Source organism: Lagopus leucura, unplaced genomic scaffold, assembly GCF_019238085.1.
Source record: "Lagopus leucura isolate 7727_CA_CO unplaced genomic scaffold, USGS_WTPT01 Super-Scaffold_100028, whole genome shotgun sequence".
Classification (NCBI taxonomy): domain Eukaryota; kingdom Metazoa; phylum Chordata; class Aves; order Galliformes; family Phasianidae; genus Lagopus; species Lagopus leucura.
This window is the reverse complement of record NW_024962279.1, coordinates 3,925,402-3,943,947: the sequence shown is the minus strand read 5'-3', so window position 1 is coordinate 3,943,947 and position 18,546 is coordinate 3,925,402. Positions and strand designations below refer to the sequence as shown.

The 18,546-nt window shown below is 41.3% G+C and overlaps 1 protein-coding gene across 1 annotated transcript in view; it reads right to left on the bottom strand.

The window, feature by feature from the left end:
* Nucleotides 1–246: 246 nt before the first annotated feature.
* LOC122185228 overlaps nucleotides 247–18,546 on the bottom strand; it is a 29,253-nt gene continuing 10,953 nt past the window's right edge. Inside the window, exons 6-12 of the mRNA XM_042880808.1 lie at nucleotides 17,698–17,934; nucleotides 16,483–16,564; nucleotides 15,077–15,286; nucleotides 10,970–11,178; nucleotides 10,357–10,429; nucleotides 6,126–6,243; nucleotides 247–442 (exon numbers count right to left, since the gene is read on the bottom strand). Coding sequence (XP_042736742.1) covers nucleotides 247–442; nucleotides 6,126–6,243; nucleotides 10,357–10,429; nucleotides 10,970–11,178; nucleotides 15,077–15,286; nucleotides 16,483–16,564; nucleotides 17,698–17,934 — 1,125 coding nt within the window. The remainder of the gene's footprint in view (nucleotides 443–6,125; nucleotides 6,244–10,356; nucleotides 10,430–10,969; nucleotides 11,179–15,076; nucleotides 15,287–16,482; nucleotides 16,565–17,697; nucleotides 17,935–18,546) is intronic.

Sequence of the window (18,546 nt, the reverse complement as noted above, 5' to 3'; positions counted from 1 at the left end):
TACAGTAAATGCACCCTTATATGATTAAGTATAATTTAACAGAAATATGATTGCATAGTAGAAAACATGAAAATGTTGAAAATGAAGGCTTTCCCCCCCCCCCCAGAATATGAATCTCCAAAGAAACACCCAGAAGAGGAAAACACCCATTAGCCAGTCATTCATCCACAGAGACCAAAACTGTGATTGCACTTAACTCTACCACTCTAAGTGAACGCTTTTCCAAGAAGGGAGGCTGGTGGGCTCTCACCACAGGCTCTGGCCACCCTCAATGACCAGGTTGTGACCCGTCATGTAGTCTGAAGCTTCGGAGGCCAAGTAGACAACGGCAGCCTGCAGGTCGGTGACCCGTGCCAGCCTGGCAGCAGGGATGTCTGCCAACCAGCGCTGCACCAATGGCTGCAGCTCCGGGGAGTGGATGAGCGGCGTGTCCACGATGCCTCTGTGAAGAGCACACACGATGTGGGTTTAGGGATTTGTTGGCCCAAGTGGAAAGGCAGTGCAAGGTGTTAATTCAGAAGGAAAGCCGTGGGGAGTAGCATGGAGAGCCTTGGCATTGAACGAAGCTCATAATGCAAACTTCAGCAGCGCTGTTTTCCGACTGCCTTGCACTACCACTGGGCAGGCTTAGAGAATTTATTTTAAAAGGAGAACACACGCACACTGTCATCTTAGCTAACAGCAAGACCCCCTAACTTTCGGGTTACTCATCATCAACTCCAATTTACATTTTCTTATAGAAGACAACATGGCATTCAAATTGAAAGTGCCTCCAACCAGGTCTGTCGCTACACTTGGGAACTGCTGTCCTTATTCTGATTTCTCTTTTTGCAGCATGATGTTACACAGTATGTTCATATCCTGCCCAGAAGCTGAAAACAGCCCAACTTCCCACACATTAAATACAAGGAAAGCAAATGCCAGCACCTTTCTCAGCCCTGAACTCTTTCCACACAAAAAAGGAGAGACACATCACAGTGGAATCCCATCAAACAAATACCCCAGCAAAGCACGTACCTGTCTTGCCTGCTTTACATTAATGAGAGACAACACCGTTTATTAAAACTCTAAGTACATTTTCTCTGGGTGCCCTAAAAATGAGTGATGCTCCGGAAAGCACAATGCATGGTGAATGTTTGGCTGGATTTTATGACTTTAACTACGACTGATTTGTCATACTCCTCCTTAACAACATATTTGTATTTTGTGAAATGTATAATTTTTTCAGCCCCTGAACAAATATATTTACATAACTGTGTCTAACGAGAAATTACATTTAACTTCTCAGAAATGACAATAACTAAAACCTGAACTGCCAATTCCACTTCATTAGTGTGGTAGAAATGCATTCCAAATGTTAATAAAAATTCCAACATGCTGATAAATTAGCGCTTCTAAGGAGCATGTGACACCTTGGTTAACATATTCAACCTCAATTATATTTCTCTTCAGCACCCTGTTATCTGGAACCTTTGCTGGCAATCAGAGGTGCTGTTTTTCAGCGGCCAATTTTCTAGATAATGTAGCTTATCAACACTGTGGGTAAACTTGCCAATGAAATCAGGCTGCACTGAACCACACACACGCTAATTGCATCTCTTTTTTATGCATATTTACAGACTGTCACTTCAAAGAAATCAGTGGCCCATTGAGGCAGCCAGTTAGCTGGAAGAATTGCCTCTTGCAAATGAAAATTAGCAAACAAGCTAGTGATAAATATGAAATGAACAAAGTATAAAAATACCCGTTTTGTTCTGAAACTTCATCGGCATCCCAATTTATACTTCCAAGGAAATTATTTTTTGAGACATGCTGGATTCTGGGTACGAGATTTACCTTTTGTTTTAAATGAAGGCTGAAATCTTCTATTTACTCTGTTACAAAGTGGAACTAATTCAGACTTTCCTCCAAACATTTCTGCTTTCATTAATCAGGCAGGATTTAAAGATCAGCTTTATTTTTTATTGTAATTGACGATAAACACTACAGCAGTTCACAGCACTGAGCAACGCAGCTTGTTTAGGCTCTGGCGGTGTAATAATATCAAATGCATTCCAGCATAGGGCTGCAGATTTTACTTCTTTCCCCTAAGTGCAGCTCCTAGTCTCTCCCCTTGCTCACCCAAGCTCCTCAAGAGCTGGTTTTCTTCAGAGAGAACCATGCTATGAGCAGCAGAACACATCGCACTCCGTCCCCCCACGTGCCTCTCACTGCGCTCACAAAACCACCCACATAATCATTTCTGGCTTTACACTATCAGACATCAAATTTAAATCCTTATAATTCTTTTGCCTTTTTTTTTTTAGTTTTAACCCAAAGGGAATGCAGATTAGGAAATATGGCATACATTCCTCCAGTACAGTAGATTTCACTAAAAGAGGATGTTTTTCAATGTCTGGAAAAACCATCCTTGGTCTGATTTCAGCCAGGGGCTGCACCTCTTGGTTGACCTTTCCCTAAGCTCACATCGAGTAGTAAAAATTTTGATGTGTGACAAAACTTCGTTACAAATTTTTTTGTTCCGTAAATGAGAAAAAAACGTAGCACAAAACTTAAAGTTGCAAACACACATACTGATGGCACTATAAATATTAGGCATGTCATTGATACTACACATCTTCTGGGAAAGCTTTGGTGCCAAGTTGGGCAATTTAATGTTGTTGAACCCTTTTAGGCAGATTTTAGTTGGCTTCTAACCAGTTCCAGCAAAGACAACTGCCAATGCATTAATTCCCTACCTCATCTCGTATGCAGTGCTGAGCCTATCAGTACTTTCTGTTGCATGTCAATGTAATATCAAACTGCTAGTTCCTTAACATTAGACATGAGCATCAATATTTAATTATTGATACACAGGACAATTTGAGACATTAGGAGAAGAAAGAAAAAAAAAAAAGAAAACAATTGCCTAAAACATTTCCACTTCGAGAGACACATTAGGAAAAATATCACTTACCAGATACTTAACTGGAATTGTTACGTGCGTTCAATCCCCAAATGAGAGCAAGAAGAGATTCCATCTGTGTGTAACTTGATTTCTTTCAGATGAGTTATTAATTTGAATGAGTTAAGTACACTCCACTTAATCAGGAAGTGTTTAATCAAGAGATCCACTTAATTGGGACATCTCCCAAGGAATTAGATTTAAGTCCAAAGATACTTACCAGCAATGACTGCTGCTTAATGGGGATGGTAATGCCTCTTAATTGGGATGCCTTGAGATGATTCTGGGTTGCTCATTCTCCTGCCATTCCTTCCCCCAAATTTGGTGACCCCAAATTTGGGGGAGATCCCTACCTGCTTTCTCACACCTTGTTCCCACTGGGCTGAAAGCATCCTGTTCACACAGTGCCCATTGGTCAAGCATGCTGGCTGCAAAATGAGGCATCCCAACACCATGCAAGCTGAGAACTGAGGTCCCCAAAGTTCCCTGCTTCATCACACCCACCTAACTTGAAATATCTGCTGGGACCAGGAAAGAGACAAACACACACACCATGAGCAGCTCCCCATTTACTCATAGTCCCCTCTATGGCCCAAACTGCAAGTCTCTTTTGATGAAGTCCAGCACTTTTATTTTGCCTGGCACCAGCTGTGCAACAAGCTAGGAAGCAACAGAATAGACAATGGCAAAAGCACTAAGCACAGAAATGCTTGCTCTGCATGAAACAAGAGGCAAAGTCATGGAATCATAGAATGGCCTGGCTTGAGAAGGACCACAATGACCATCTAGCTCCAACCCCCTGCTACGTGCATGGTCGCCAACCACCAGACCAGGCTGCCCAGAGACAGCTTTGCCTTGAATGCCTCCAGGGATGGAGCATCCATCAGGTTCCTTGGATCCCATGTGATACAAGAAACCTCAGTCACTTTCTCCCCATGGGCTTGAGACTTGCTTGGCCAGTGAGAAAAGGATCTTCAGTTTTATAAATGCAATAAATTATGCTAAGGACTCTGCCATAACATTTTATGCATTGATAACTTTTATGCATCGGTCTGCATAAGTTTTATGCACTCGTTAAGAAATTAAGTTGATAAAAAGTGACCAGATAGGAAGAGGAAAAAAGGCCAAAAGATTTGCATGGTGAAATAATGTTCAAGGCCAGACTGGAGTGTATGGAGCTTCAGGCAGATGTGTGCTGTGAATGCCTTAAAGCATTAAAGAAATCAAGTGTGGGGAGAGCAAAGGGCTTAAGGGCACACCTACATGTTTTACTTCTCCACAGCTTATATCCAGCTCTTGTGTTTCTCATAGCTCTCAAAATATCTCAAAATGTTGCACATTACACTGGACATCCACACTCAGATAGACTTGTGCATTTGGAACTTCTTCCAATCCAGCAAAGTTCTTTGATGGCATCACAGAAACAAGCTTCATATCTCTCATACAGGCAGAAGCATAAGCAGAGTTTGCTTTTAGTGAGGGGGATCTGACCAAATCACACTAAACACTGACCCAGAGCTCCACATGTGTCTGGACAGGAGCGGCTCAACCAAAGCTTTGAAGTAAAACTCTGCCAGGATTTGGGAGCCTTTCAGTCCATGCATTGGACTGCATTGGAGAGAAAGAGCTGGAGACATTCAGTACAGCCAAAACCTTTGTCCTTTCTGTGCCCTTCCTGGCTATTACTTCGCAAAGAAAAATCCCACTTGCTATCGTAGGATTTTGAGCTAGAGTTAGAGTTAAAGACATGATGATAAAACTGCAACCTCATTTTGGCTTATAAAGTAGAAAAAGAGAAGCATGACTCTCTTTTCCCAATGCTTTGACAACTGCCTTTAAAAGCATAACTTCTTCAAATAAGAGTGTAAGTTTCCAACTTACACAAAACAATGAGTTTTGATCATTCAGTGGAGACTTTTAAAATTTATGTAAACCCCTTAAGAATAGGTAATTCCTCCTCTAAGAGCCTTCTCACCTGTGATCACAGTAAATGTGGCATACTATCCCATCTCTGTTGGTAACGATTACCTGTGCATTTGCAGGCACAGTTCCTGCCAGGTCCTGCTGGGCTTCCCTAATTCCCTTCATCTCCCCTGGCTCACAAAAGCCTGTGTAAATTCAGCAGACCTAGCTGTGAGAAAGCTACAGCAGAGCTGCTAGTACTGGCATGGGGAAAATCCTACTAGCAAGTGAGATGCTGTTTAAAGAATCCATGGATCACATCAAGCAAAGGCTGGAGTCACTGCTATAATTAGTAATAAATAATCATAAGGAAGACAGCTAGCACAAGAAAGTGGAGAGTCGAACTGACAGTAAAAACACGGGCACTTGCCATTGAGCTCCGTGGTTTTTTTTCTCTTCCACTTTGTGGATTAAAATATGTAATTTGTTTTTCCTAATTTGACATACATTATAACTTCATTATTACAATTTAACTCCTGGGTTAAAATCCTGCCCTTCTTACTTACTCTGATTGACTTCAACGGTCTATGGAATTTGACCGCTTCCAATTAGTGCTATCCACTTGGGTTTCTGCTTAGCACTATCATGCACTGTTAATTGTTTAATAAAATGACTGTGTTGGTCATGACTGCGAGAAACAGGGAGAGAAAAGATGGCAAGAAAACTTTGCTCTGTGAATAAACACCGTAAAATACAACATGCAGCTTTAAGCCTCCAAAAATAAGGAAAATGTAATTTGTAATAAATATAGATATATATTTACAAAATTACACCTGGCCTCCTGCAACTGTCAGAGCTGAACACTATCTCAATTACAGCACTGCAATGTGGCGTTTTAAGTGCCTATATATTTGTCTCAAGCAAAAAGGGGAAAGAAGTATTGTCTATTAAGTGTCAAAAGCCTTTTCTTTAACCGCGGAAGGCTTGGACAGACTAAGGAAATATTTCATCTGGAAGAGAAATGCTAAAAACTACCCTTCACATTATTGGAAAACCTATTATCAAATGCTAAAACCTCTTCTTAAATCCCTGAGTATACACAGCAACAGAGCAGGCTCGGTTATAAGTATTTAAACCTTTGTTAAGGAAAAGACAACATAAAAAGGGATGCAATCCACCTACTAATTAGAAACTTTATTTTCCAAGATACTGCTCATTTGAGCTTTTTAGAACATTTCATTCCCTTTGTACCTTCAGAACGAGACTACATTTTACTTACGGGGAAATGCAGTTGACTTTTACTCCCCTGTCAATCCACTCCGTTCCTAACGTCTGTGTTAATTTTACGACCCCGGCTTTGGAGGCATTATACGCCAACTGCTTCTGCGGGTGTGGAACTGGAAGAGATTCAGAAATAGGAAAATATTTATTCTCCTCAAATTAAGGCGTGCGGGGAAGTTCCAGTGCCGTTCCCTGCCTTGAAATGAATTCTTTGGCGTTTTCCCTGGTACCAGGCAGGGAGCAACAAGAGTTTAGCCATCACACAGCAAAACTGAACCTGTGGTCACCTCACATTTTTGCTTCAGCATCTGGGAGAAACGCAAAAAAAAATAAAAGAAATGAACTCAAAACATTCCGTGTTTTGGCAAAGCCAAAAGCAGTGTGCTAAGCATATATGCAAGTGTTTGACTTTTTCCAAGAAGGATAAATAATCACATTGATGTTTGCACGTTTACATTTTATACACATGTATATTTTATGGAAAATATGCATACAGTGCAGTACTGATATAAAACCATACCACATGATATAATACGCATGCATTACAGATTTGTATATAACATACCATATTATATATCTCCCTGGAACAAATTATTCACTTTAATTTTTAAATTACCCACAGTCTGAAGCAAACACATTATCTAATCAGTGTTTGTATGGATGTGAGCACAGGTGCGTCCCAAAAATCCTGAACACCCACCACTTTCAGAGTCTAAAGCTTCTGAAGATGTTTCAGGGATGTCACATGTCAGTCACGGAGGGAAGATGATCGGCTTGCTAATTACAATGTTCAAGCTCGTTAGTGTGGTGTGCTTGGTGGCTCTGCCCCTCTGCCAGCTCTCGTGCTCGCAGCATTCCCAGAAAGCTGCTTAAGGACAAATCCACAGTGTGTTTAAAGTGCCTTAAACCCATCAGAACCAACCTGAGTCAGTGTGGCTGTTGGGATTTCCACCTATACATTGTCTCTCTGAGGACCTGCTGGCTATCGTGAACTCCTTAAATAAATTTGGTGCAAGGCACTGATGTAATAGGACATCAAAGGGAACTTTGTGAAAGCGGGGAATCAGTCTGAATGTCAGTAACCATGCAACAAGCATTGGTGACTTGTACAGTTAGGCAGCTCTGCACCCTGAGAGCCTCTGGTGAAACTCACAATACATGGATAGAAGCACGTGGAGTCACTGGCAGTTGATATTAAGTTGGCCTAACTCATGAAGCTTTGTCAAATTTACGAAGTTGGTGAATAAGTTCCAAACCACTGCTGTCTAGGGTACCCCAACACCTTCACAACTACTTTTTGTCTAAAACAATTATTTCCAAGTGTGTTGATTTCAAGTGTGAAAAGAAGACAGTGACAGAGTTAATCAAGCTCTGAAACAGTGAAGACCCCTGATGCAAAGTGCTGAGCAAGCCAGTAAGCACCTTTGCCTTGAATCACAGAACCATGAAATCATTACAGTTGGAAAGATCATCTAGTCCAACCATCAACCCCTTCCCAGTAACCATGGCCCTCAGTGCCACATATTCCCTTTTCCTGAACACCTCCAGGGACAGTGACCTCCACCACCTCTGTGGGCAGCCTGTGCCAATGCTTCACCGAACACAGAACATCTACAAACAGAGATATCTACGAATGGAGATCGATATCTATGAATGGATTTGAAGAACATAAAAAATTGTGGCAAGAATTAGTGCTTACTTTTGCTGAGGGTATGCTGAGAACTGGGCCTTTTTAGAATTAAAACTATTTGACACTGTCGCCTTTGCCAGCATTTCTTCTGTCCTAATTTTTTGTTCTGTACCAAATGACTCCCATTCCAACCTGCAGAACCCTGCTGCTATCCATGTCCCCATCACCCCACAAACACAGTGCTCTGTGTGGGCTCTCGAGCAGGAGTGGCACCTAATTTCCTGATTAATTGCCGCACATCAGCTTCAAGTTATGTACAGCTTCGGTAGTTAACCTCACAACCTCCCCAAAGCATCTCATTGCTAAACTTTCCAAACACGTCTGTCTGTGATAAATCACTGGAAGTTTGCTCAGAGGATAAGAGTTTTGGCACTGTCTCTGCACCTCTTGCCCACACGGGTGAGAGCAGCTAGTGGTTGTCAGCAGTCAGCACTCTGATTTGGGGTGGGGGTGTTAGGATTTACAAGGCTCTCTCCATGTCAGTGCTTTTGTCTTCATAGGAATGGCTAAAGAAGGTAACCAAGATGGGATATTCTTCTCCTGAGACACACAAAAACTTTGTTGAGCATCTGTACCACTTCTTCCATTCCCCGAGCCACATTTTTGGGTAATGCTTCGTAGACCCACAAATCTTCAGCGCTCCAAACCAGAGCCTGTGAAGGAAGCCATGCCTCAAGCGGTGTCATCAGGATTTCTGAGTTCATAAGGCCTGCATGAAGGGAGAACACTCGCTCCTGTTTCGCATGGAGAAGGCAGGAGGCGAACAGATAAAAATGCTGCCAAGATCAGCTGCATTACATTTTAAACATCTGACACAATGTTTTTGCTACCTTGTTCGTAAGGCTTCTCGCCTGACCTTGAAGCAGCCGCATAATGTTAATGAGAAGCACACACAGAGAGAAGAACAGATCACTTCCCACTAAAGATATTTGCTGTAAAAATTAGAGCGGAGTTCCACCTGTACAAATGACAGAGCAGCAGCAGCCTCCTCTCTGCTGCTGAAGCATACGTCTGGAATAATTCCAGTCAAACACCAGAATCAACATGCACATATGCAAAATGTATGCAGCCTATCTTCAGTTAATTAAAATTGATTCTGAGCAAAGTATCTGGAAAATAAAAAATCACAAACAAAAACCTTTCTATCCTACAAAGAGTCTCCTCATTTTCCTCTATCTCTCAGGAAGGACTCAACCTACAAAAAAAATATATATATATCCCCTAACTATTTCTAGAAACATTTCATACTTTGCCAGTTGGCCAACATACTTAAATAACCAACCAACCAACATATTTATTTAACATTCAGCAGATGGACATGATATGAACATCGTGGTTTTCAGTTGTAGTTTTATAACTACTAGATTTTTCTCATGCCAAGATCCAAACAGGTTCAGAAGGTAAACACATCCCTTTGTCTCCTAACTTCTGGCCTATCCATGCCCACATGCATTAACTTTCAGTGCCATTTAAACAGGATGCACAATGCCCCTTTTGGGCCGCACTCAGAGCTGCACTTCATGAGGGTACCTGAAGTCGACAGCTTTGCAGTCTTTTCAAATCTACTTTTGTTTCAGGAGGTTTTGTTACACAAAGCTGGGGCAGGGGTATGGTGCCTGCGCTTGAGCATAAGTGAAACAGCTGGTAAAGACACTTGACAAAAATTAACAACAATATTATGAATGCACTTTTGAAGAAACATTTAAAGTTACTACGCAATAAACTGAACAGAATGTCACAGAAAGTCAAACTGGGCACTATAAAAATAAATGTTATTCCCAAGGAAAATAAAAAGACTGCATATTTATGTAACGTTCAGCAGATGGACATGATATTAATACAGGGGTTTTCAGTTGTACTTTTATAGCTACTAGATTTTCTTGCCTAACTTGGCAACCCAAGGCACCATTTGATTTTTGGATTTGGACAATACTGCAACAGATGTCCAGACCAATAAAATAAATTCCTAAAGGGCTATGCTTAATTTGTGTAATTGATCAATTTTTGTTACATGGGCCTCAGTTCACCAGCATGTAACTGCCTTCCAGATTAGCTCAGCAGTAGGGATTTCATTCCATATGTTACAATGGTTTATTGGTGCTTTTGACGACGCTGCTGAATCAGCAGCGTCGGTGGAGACACCTATTGGCAACGGCAATGAAATATAACCATGGTACCGTGGCAAGGAGTGGCACAATGGCTTTTGGGTGTCTTGTAAACATCAGCAGGGCACCACTTCCTGCACTGAAACACATTTTCCTGAAATTAGTGGGGAATGCACCAGCACTTCTCCCATGCCATCCCTGCATCAGGCACAGAGGTGACTCCGCCTCTTCTATAAAAAGCAGTAAGTGCTCTAAAACATAGAGGACAGATGAATGTTGAAAAATGATATCAATAAAAATTTTGTAGTACATTTCCTCTAATACAAAATGTCAGTGATTTACTCCTTCCCAATACAGGTTTAATTGATTCAAATAGCATCGGTAGTAATTAAAATATGGATTCTGAAGCACAACTGTTAGCTCTCATCACTCACCTATTAAACTTGCCATAGATGCTGTGTTAATTATCTTCCCATATCCTTGATTCAGCATAATGCGGCCTGCAGCCTGTGACAGAAATTAAAGGAAAGACCAGTGACCCTTTTTGTGATTGTGCTAATAATGACATGATAATAAATTAGTCTTCACTTTTCAGAAGAGTGTATGCTCTCACACATTTTTTTAAGCACTCAATGTAAAAACTTGGTATAAAAATGGCTGATGCAGGAAAAATTCCATTGCCATTTTGGACCCACTTTGCTTTTGGCAATTTTTTTTTTTTTCTTTTTTTTTTTAAATCACTGATGCTGGCAATGGCTCCCCAAAGCTTTCTGCTCTTCAGGAAGTGCCAAATAATCACCCCCCCCCCAGAATCAGGCCATTCTTAAGCACCTGAGCTGTGATGGCCAGTAATGACCAGCTGTTCTGAAAATATTGACCACAATCTGTAAGTTGATTAATCCCATGAAGTCAACCCCATTATGATGACAATAACAATAAAATGGTGTTAATAAATAATACCAAAAAACAATAAAATCTTGGTAAATTAAACACTAAGAACATTGCTGCCCATTTGCATATCAAACCTGTACAGCATTTCACACTCACTTGGCAGCACAAAAATAGTCCTCGTAAATTGACATTGAAAGTTTTGTCCCATTCTTCTAGTGAAGTATCTTCACTGGCAGAATTCATATTGATTCCAGCATTGTTGCATGCAATGTCGATCGTACCCCATCGAGCTACAATGGTATCAACAATCCTTTGCACATCCTCAGGTTTGCTCACATCTGCTGCAAGGGCAATGCTTTTAATCCCTGAATTGAAACAGAGGTGATGAAATCAGTATGGGAATTCAGAGAGAAAAAAGAAATCAGCCTTATGATTGTTTATTAATTCATCTCCATGCACTATATATCTGTATTTTCTACGTATGTATGTATTACATATATATTTGCCACTTTAATTTGCTGCTAACAAACCATAGCCAGTTGTGCATTTGTTACTACTATGAAATTTAAGTTGCTAACTGGAGTTGGTTTGCCTGCTGGTAGCCAACATAAAACTGAGATTGAAAGCAGAGCTCAGCGTTCCAGCAGGACGAAGCTGTGAACACTGCACCATCTTCTGTCCAAACACTCAACTGCAGCTTCCCAGCAGGGTTCAACTCCAGCACTTCCTGGGTGCTGGGGACCAGAAAGTGCAGTTCCGGAACAAGACAAAGCAATGGGTTCCTTCATTTGCTCAAATGCAAACACATACACATATATTATACAACAGATCTCCAGATGCTACAGAAATTCAACCAATTTGTCCAAAAAAGTGTTTTCTTGTTGAACTGCGGTGTGAGGTCAGCATGGAGCTTCAGAGAAAACTAACCCAGTTTTAGGTGAGAGCTAACTGGAAATACCTGCAGGCTCACAGGTGTGGTGGTCGTGGTGCCAAGCCTTACTTGCTACAAATCATATTGTCAGAGTAAGCAGCACAAACATTCTTAAGGGAAAAGATTTGCTGGATATGAAATTATGTAAAAATTGTGCTTTCCTTTCCTAGAAAAACAATCCAGATGTTGACTATTGCTCCAGTGCTGATTTGTAATTAGCTTCATTTAATTTAATACCAAATTCTGTTTTAAATATCCTTATTATTAAGCCACTGTAACAAGGTTATTGCAAACCACTGGACTGGGGAAAGATTGTGTGTTATAAGCAGTTCTCCTAGGAAGCAAGAGGAAAAGGTGATTCCTACTGCAGACAGGAAGGGCTGGCTCATTTTTGCAGTGCTGATTGTCTGTGTTTGAGACCATTTGACTGGTACCTTACCCATTTTTCATGGACATTTGAGACCATTTGATCAATACCATATGCATTCTTCAGCATTCAAGATGTATCTAAACTCCCAGATGATGCTTCAGACCTCACGAGAATGCTCAGAAACCAGTCTCCAAAGGGCTATGGGCACTGCTGTACTGTCCCCTCTTGAACATGTATGGAGTTCAGATCCCTCCTCAAAAAAAATATTTCTGAGCAGAAGAGAAGGCTCCCCCAAACAAAGTCTTAAGCTGGAGGCAAATCAATAACAGCCCTGTGATAATCTCCCCATGCAGGGAGCCACCTATAAAAAATGAACAAATAAACAGCTTCTTTCTCTCCACTGTTACCCCAAAACCTTCTGATTAAATAACTAAACAAAACAAACAGTGGAAAAATAGCTTAAATCTGTAGTATCAACCAGAAGCAAGAAACACACGGCCCTGCAGCTACACGCATGATGGTACAAAAGCACTTCTTCAGTCTTCAGTTTGTCTCTGTGAAGCTAGTGGGGGCAGTTTTGTGATGAAAGGAGCAGAAGAAGAGCCCCAGTGTGCCCAATCTGACCTTCTGCAGGGGAGCCCCTTTGCCACGGGGCTCCATCTCTTGGCTCTCAGCATAAATGGAAGTAATACCTTGCATACAGACAAGAAGATCAGAGGTGACATTGTGGGGAAGGCATTTGCATAGTTTACAGTGAAAATGCACATTTTAAAAATCCCATCAGATTAATTCTTCCCTTAAGGTAGAAGAAACGGTTCCCCCTGAAGACAGAGGAGTATGTATAGGAAGGTAACCCTTAGGAGTTTTTGGTTCTGTTTCATCATTTTTGGTTCTTCTGTCAGGATCCATTAGCAACAGTTGAAAAAGGTATTCACTCAGGATGTAAAAACAAAGACCCCTGTAGCCAAGGGAGATACACCCGAGATGTCTAACAAAGCTAAAACTGAGATCACAGAGTTTCTGATGTTTAAAATCCATCATGAAATGATGGCACCATCCCGGAAGACAGCAAAGGGCTCCTTGGTATAAGAAGCAAAGTGGATTTAAGAAAGCTAAGTAAAATGTTTTGAATAAGTATTCAGTATGGGGATGACTTGGGGCGCGCTGTTTCCGACTTTGAGAAAGAGATCCACGAAGAGTGTGGGGGGGAAAAATCACAGATCCTTTGTGTCTATTATAGCAGGAAAAATATGTATTAGTACTACAAGTATTGCTTTAATTTACACATGTGAATATTGTGAGAGTAAAACTAGCTGAACCTTTTTGTCAAAATTTATTTCCAACAGAGTACATTGCTTCTTTGAAGCCAAAGTGTTTCATGGAAACATATTGATTTCAACAAAAGTTTTCAAGGAAAAGCTTCTGAGGTCCAGGCTAGGCACTCTAGTTACGTCTGGGGAGAAAGAGATTGAAAATCTGACCTTTCCAGATCCTTTCCAAGAATGGGCATTTGGATATAATTCTCTTTCACAAAAGCATTACAAAGTTTGGGTTTTGTTCCAACAAGGAATGACAATAAATTTGAAACCTTAAAAACCCTCATGAGATGGAATAGATGTGCCCTGACCAGCTGCACTGGTCAAGTTGACAGAGAGTATCTGACCTTGAAAGATAAAGATATGTGAAGACTGAAAAGTGAGATTTTCTTTATTTTAGGCTGCAATAATATTTGCAGTGCCTCATGACCCCTCCAACTGCATTGCATAATCCCTCCACCACATCCACCTTCTTTGGGCTTGCAACCCACCAGCAAAAGAGCAGAGATAGGACAGCCATTGAAGGACGGATGATCAAACTCCTACTGAAATTGCCCTGGAGAAAAGTTAAGTTCATTTTCAAATGGACCACTGGCATCCAAAGTCTCACGGCTCTATCAACTATCTCATTTATTTCTGAACAGCTCTGCTTGATATGCAGGATCTCACTGTAAAAAAATATCCAAAAGGCAAGTTAACTTGCAGGGCACAGCTATTGTGTGCCAAGACCATATGGCTTCAGAGCATAAGAAAATGAAAAGCTTCAGGGAAAGAGGGACTGGATTATTTAAGAATTTGTAATAGGAACTGGAGACACTCTAGTCTGTGTCATTGTTAGGGATCAGACCAGCAATCAAAGCTTTAACCATTGCACCAATCCTCATTGTGAAGTGTCCTATCCTTACTAAAGCTGGCATCATACAGTCTGGGATCTGTTGTATCAAGCATTCTCTGCAGAGGCTCAGGATGGTGTCAAAACCAGAAACGAACCATCCCTTGCCCCTTCCCTAGGAAAAAGCTGATAGATGCAGATTGATGAGTAATAGAAATGTATCTGCAAGGGCTTGTTTTGCTGGATAATACAGTTTCCAGTTGCACAAACACAGTTTTCGTGAATATTTTCCATTTGGCAAAAAAAGCTTTACAGTTCTTAAGACAGAGTGGAAACTCCAGATTTTAATGTGCAGATCATCCACTGGTGATCAAACCCTTTCTGAAACCAGAGTGGACACAAATTCTGTTGTCTGTGTCCAACTGGGACTGTGAAAATTTCCTCGGCAACGTTCCATCTTCAGAGGCGATGAAGTAGTGAACTTTGAAGAAAGCTTGCTTGTAATCCCACAAATGGAATTATAAAATGAGTAACACTTCCTTTCTTTTCTCATTAAAATTATATTTCCAGTTTTCTTTTTCCCCTTTGCAGGTTAGCATGACTCTAGGGGGAAATTCAATTTTATGTTACATTTTGTGTTTTTACTGCTAAAATAGAAGTGCCCTGTAGAGGATTTTACCTCTTATTTTGGACTTTAGTTATTATGTCTACTAATATTCTGTTCCTTGTCTGACCTCATATTCATGTTTGAAAGAACTATAGACGGAAGTTTTCAACAGTGACTGCCCCAGTTTGAGGGCAGTGTCATGCTTACCTTTGAGGTTGAGCTCACACACCACTGCTTCTGCCTTTGCGAGGACCAGGTCCACCACAGCCACTTTAGCACCAGCTTCTCCCAGCGCGTGAGCAAAGGCCCTCCCGATTCCCTGCCCACCGCCAGTGACGTAAGCCACCTTGTCATCCAAACGCAGCCGGTCAAGGATGCGGTTCTTGTTATAACCCCAGAAAACATCATCCCTTATCACTTCTTTCTAAAATGAAGACAGATACATATAACACAATCCGGGGCAAAGCTCAGTACCAGAACTGCTGCTATGGGCTTTGTCTGTGAGGACGATGTGAGAATGTGTACAGGGATCCGTGTCTTCTTGACCCATTAGTTAATGCAAAGATGTGATTAATTCAAGCCAAAATAAATAAATAAATAAATAAAATCCTTACCCCTACTGATATTATTCTCAACGGGAGCACCAAGGTGCAAGGTGAGGTAGCAGAAGGGCTATGTTTGGGAAGATGCACTGACCACTCCAAATACATGAGAGTAGGGCACAGTCCTTCCTGGCCCAGCTTCCCATGGGAGATTATAGAATCATAGAACAGCTTGGTTTGGAAGAAACCTTAAGGATCATCCACTTCCAACTCTCCTGCCACAGGCAAGGCCACCAACCTCAAGGTCTGGTAATGGACCAGGATGCCCAGGACCCCATCCAACCTGGTCTAGAACACCTTCAGGGATGGAGCAACCACAGCTTCTCTGGGCAGCCTGTTCCAGCACCTCACTACCTCTGCTGTGAAGAACAAGGACATGAGCAGGTATGACCTCTCAGAAAAGAACTGATTAAGTCTTCCATCTATTTCACTCCCTGGACCAAGTCCTGCCCTCCAGTTCAGCTGCCTCCAGGAAGAAGGAGGCTGAGAACCTGTTTCCAAAAGCAGGATTTGGCTCAAATGCTGTGCACTCAAAATATCTTCACAGGGCTGGTGCGCAAATAGAGATATCAGCCAATAACTTTAACCAAGCTGTCATCTGATCAGCTGCCATACATCATTTTCCCCTGGCTGGAATCACAATGGAAAATACAAGATGTTTAAAATATTGGTTTTGAAATGCCAGGAATTACTAGTGGATATAGCTTTGGGAGCAGTCAGAAACCCCCAAATAATCAAGACATTTGGGTCTGGATTTACAGAATTGGGCAATTACAATTCCAGATGGGAATTTCATTATAGCTGGATGATAACCATTACATAAAATGGAGTTCCTACAAAAAAAAAAAAAAAAGAAAAATCACCATCTTTTCCATAGGCCAAACTAAATCTGTATGGCACTAACAGCACAGCAGAGCATAAGTCTGGGCCCTCAACAGCAAATCCCTGCTCTTATCACTGTTCTCAGCAAAGTCAAAACTTTCCCAGAAATGTTCACAGAAGAGAAAATACACACCTTTGATTCAATCACTGCATCTGGTGGTACAGGGATCCTTCGAATGACGCTCAGCCCGCTTTGCACAGGTAAAATTATCTGCAGACATAATGCATAAACAGTTAAGGAAAGTCCTTCCTTCGTTAGGCCAGAGCAGTTTTTCTCCTACTGTTATTCTTTAGCTAAAATTCCTTCCAACCCAAATATGTCAGGCATCTATATTTGCTCACATTCTTCTCCCAAACTCCCAACTTCCACAAATGCCAGGAAAAAAAAAAAAAAAAGCAATTTTGCCTCTCCATTTCCTAAATGAGTGTCAGCTGCTGAGATCTCTGGGTTTCCACTGCTTGGCTAATGCTGTTATGAAGACATTCCAGAATCATTCTCAGAACTTAGCAAACCATAATAGCTTCACTTCAATGAACACTTCAGTGTTCATCACTATTCACAGGAACCCATAGGTGAATTTCAGTGGGTTTTGACAACTGCCTCTGATACTGTTATAACACTTCAGTGGAAGAGGCTCTCAGTGCTGGAGGTTCAACACCGGGATCAAACTATTACAAAATTAAATACAGAAACAACATGCTGTTTACACTCATTAAATGGCTAATGGTAATATTCAGGGCATGGAAATCCGCTGTGAGTCTTTCCCTTTTCTACAAAGAAAAGTCATTGCTCTTGGTGTTTGATGGTTGAGTTGATGACAGAATAACGGGGTATGACAGGAGGCACCTCTAGAGGCTCTCTGTCCTGCAGATAGACAAAGATGAGCTTATGGGGCACAAAGCCCAAATCCTGTATTATGGCAACTGAGAGGAGGCTCTTAGAAGAGTGGGTACATGAGTGTGAGCCTTGTATGCTGGTGCCACTGTGTTGGGGTAGCATTGGTAACAAGTGCATTGAAAGCCTCACTGACTCCTGTTGTGCTGGAAATGCCTTGTAGCCTCCAGAGGCCTTAAGCAAGTGGTGGTTCCTTGGTTATGTTTAGAGCTGATTATTCACCTCCAAGTGCTCAAATTTAACTTGCCTTTAACACTGGAGATGATGTAGACAGAGAATAGGGACTTTTGCTGAATATAGAAACTCAGGAAAGGTAAACTATAATAAAACTTGGGTTCATTTTAGGTTCCTTGAAAAATGACACTGACGAAAGAAGGATTCTGATGAGTACTTTGCAAAATCCATGGATACAGTACCACAGGCAGCCTAACCAATTGCATTGCACCAACCTGCTCAACACGAGGATCTGAATTAATCACTGCATTTAATTTTCTGACAGCTAGTACATTTTCCTCAGATATGTTCTCCAGGTAGACTTGTCCTTTCATGAGTGTATTCTCTACACAGATCACTCCATCCATTCTCAGCAAGTGGTTATCCATGACAAAGCTGTAGTAGTTAACAGCGTTCCTTTGATCAGCATCAATAAAGACTATATCAAAGTGCTCATCCTCAGCATGTAATGCCTGGAAAAAAAATGAGGATGGAGAAAACACTAATTATTTACCTGCTGTCTGAATACCAGTTTCAACTTACCATTTAAATGTCCTTTATATAAAAAACTCAAATATGAAGAACTCTGGACGTCTTTACTTTTTATATGCATACTTTTTTTTTTTTTTGGCTGAAATTACTTCTGGAGATCTTGGGAGTTTCCCATGCTTCACAAAGAATTCTTCAGCAGCCCCGGTGCCCAGATCTCTGAACCTCTCACAGACAATCAGGATATAACAGATGATTGCTCATCCCAGCTTGTCTTGTGGAGAATCGCAGCAGAAACACCTGCATGTTGAGTCAAAGGGGACTGAGCCATCAGGGTAAGGGAAAAGACTCACATCAAACCCTGTGGCAGCTGAGCTGCTGCAATAAGCTCTCTCTTCTCCAAAGAGTAACTATTCACAAACCAAAGAGTGGCAATTGTAACAGTCTTTGGGAAAAAGACATCAGGCTGATCCTGGGAATTGCAAACTAGCCAGTCCCACTTCAATAACAGGCAAATGGTTGAAATCCCAATTAATAATAGAATTACAAAGCACATAAAAGAACAGGTCATGGTAGAGATAAAGCAGCATAGCTCC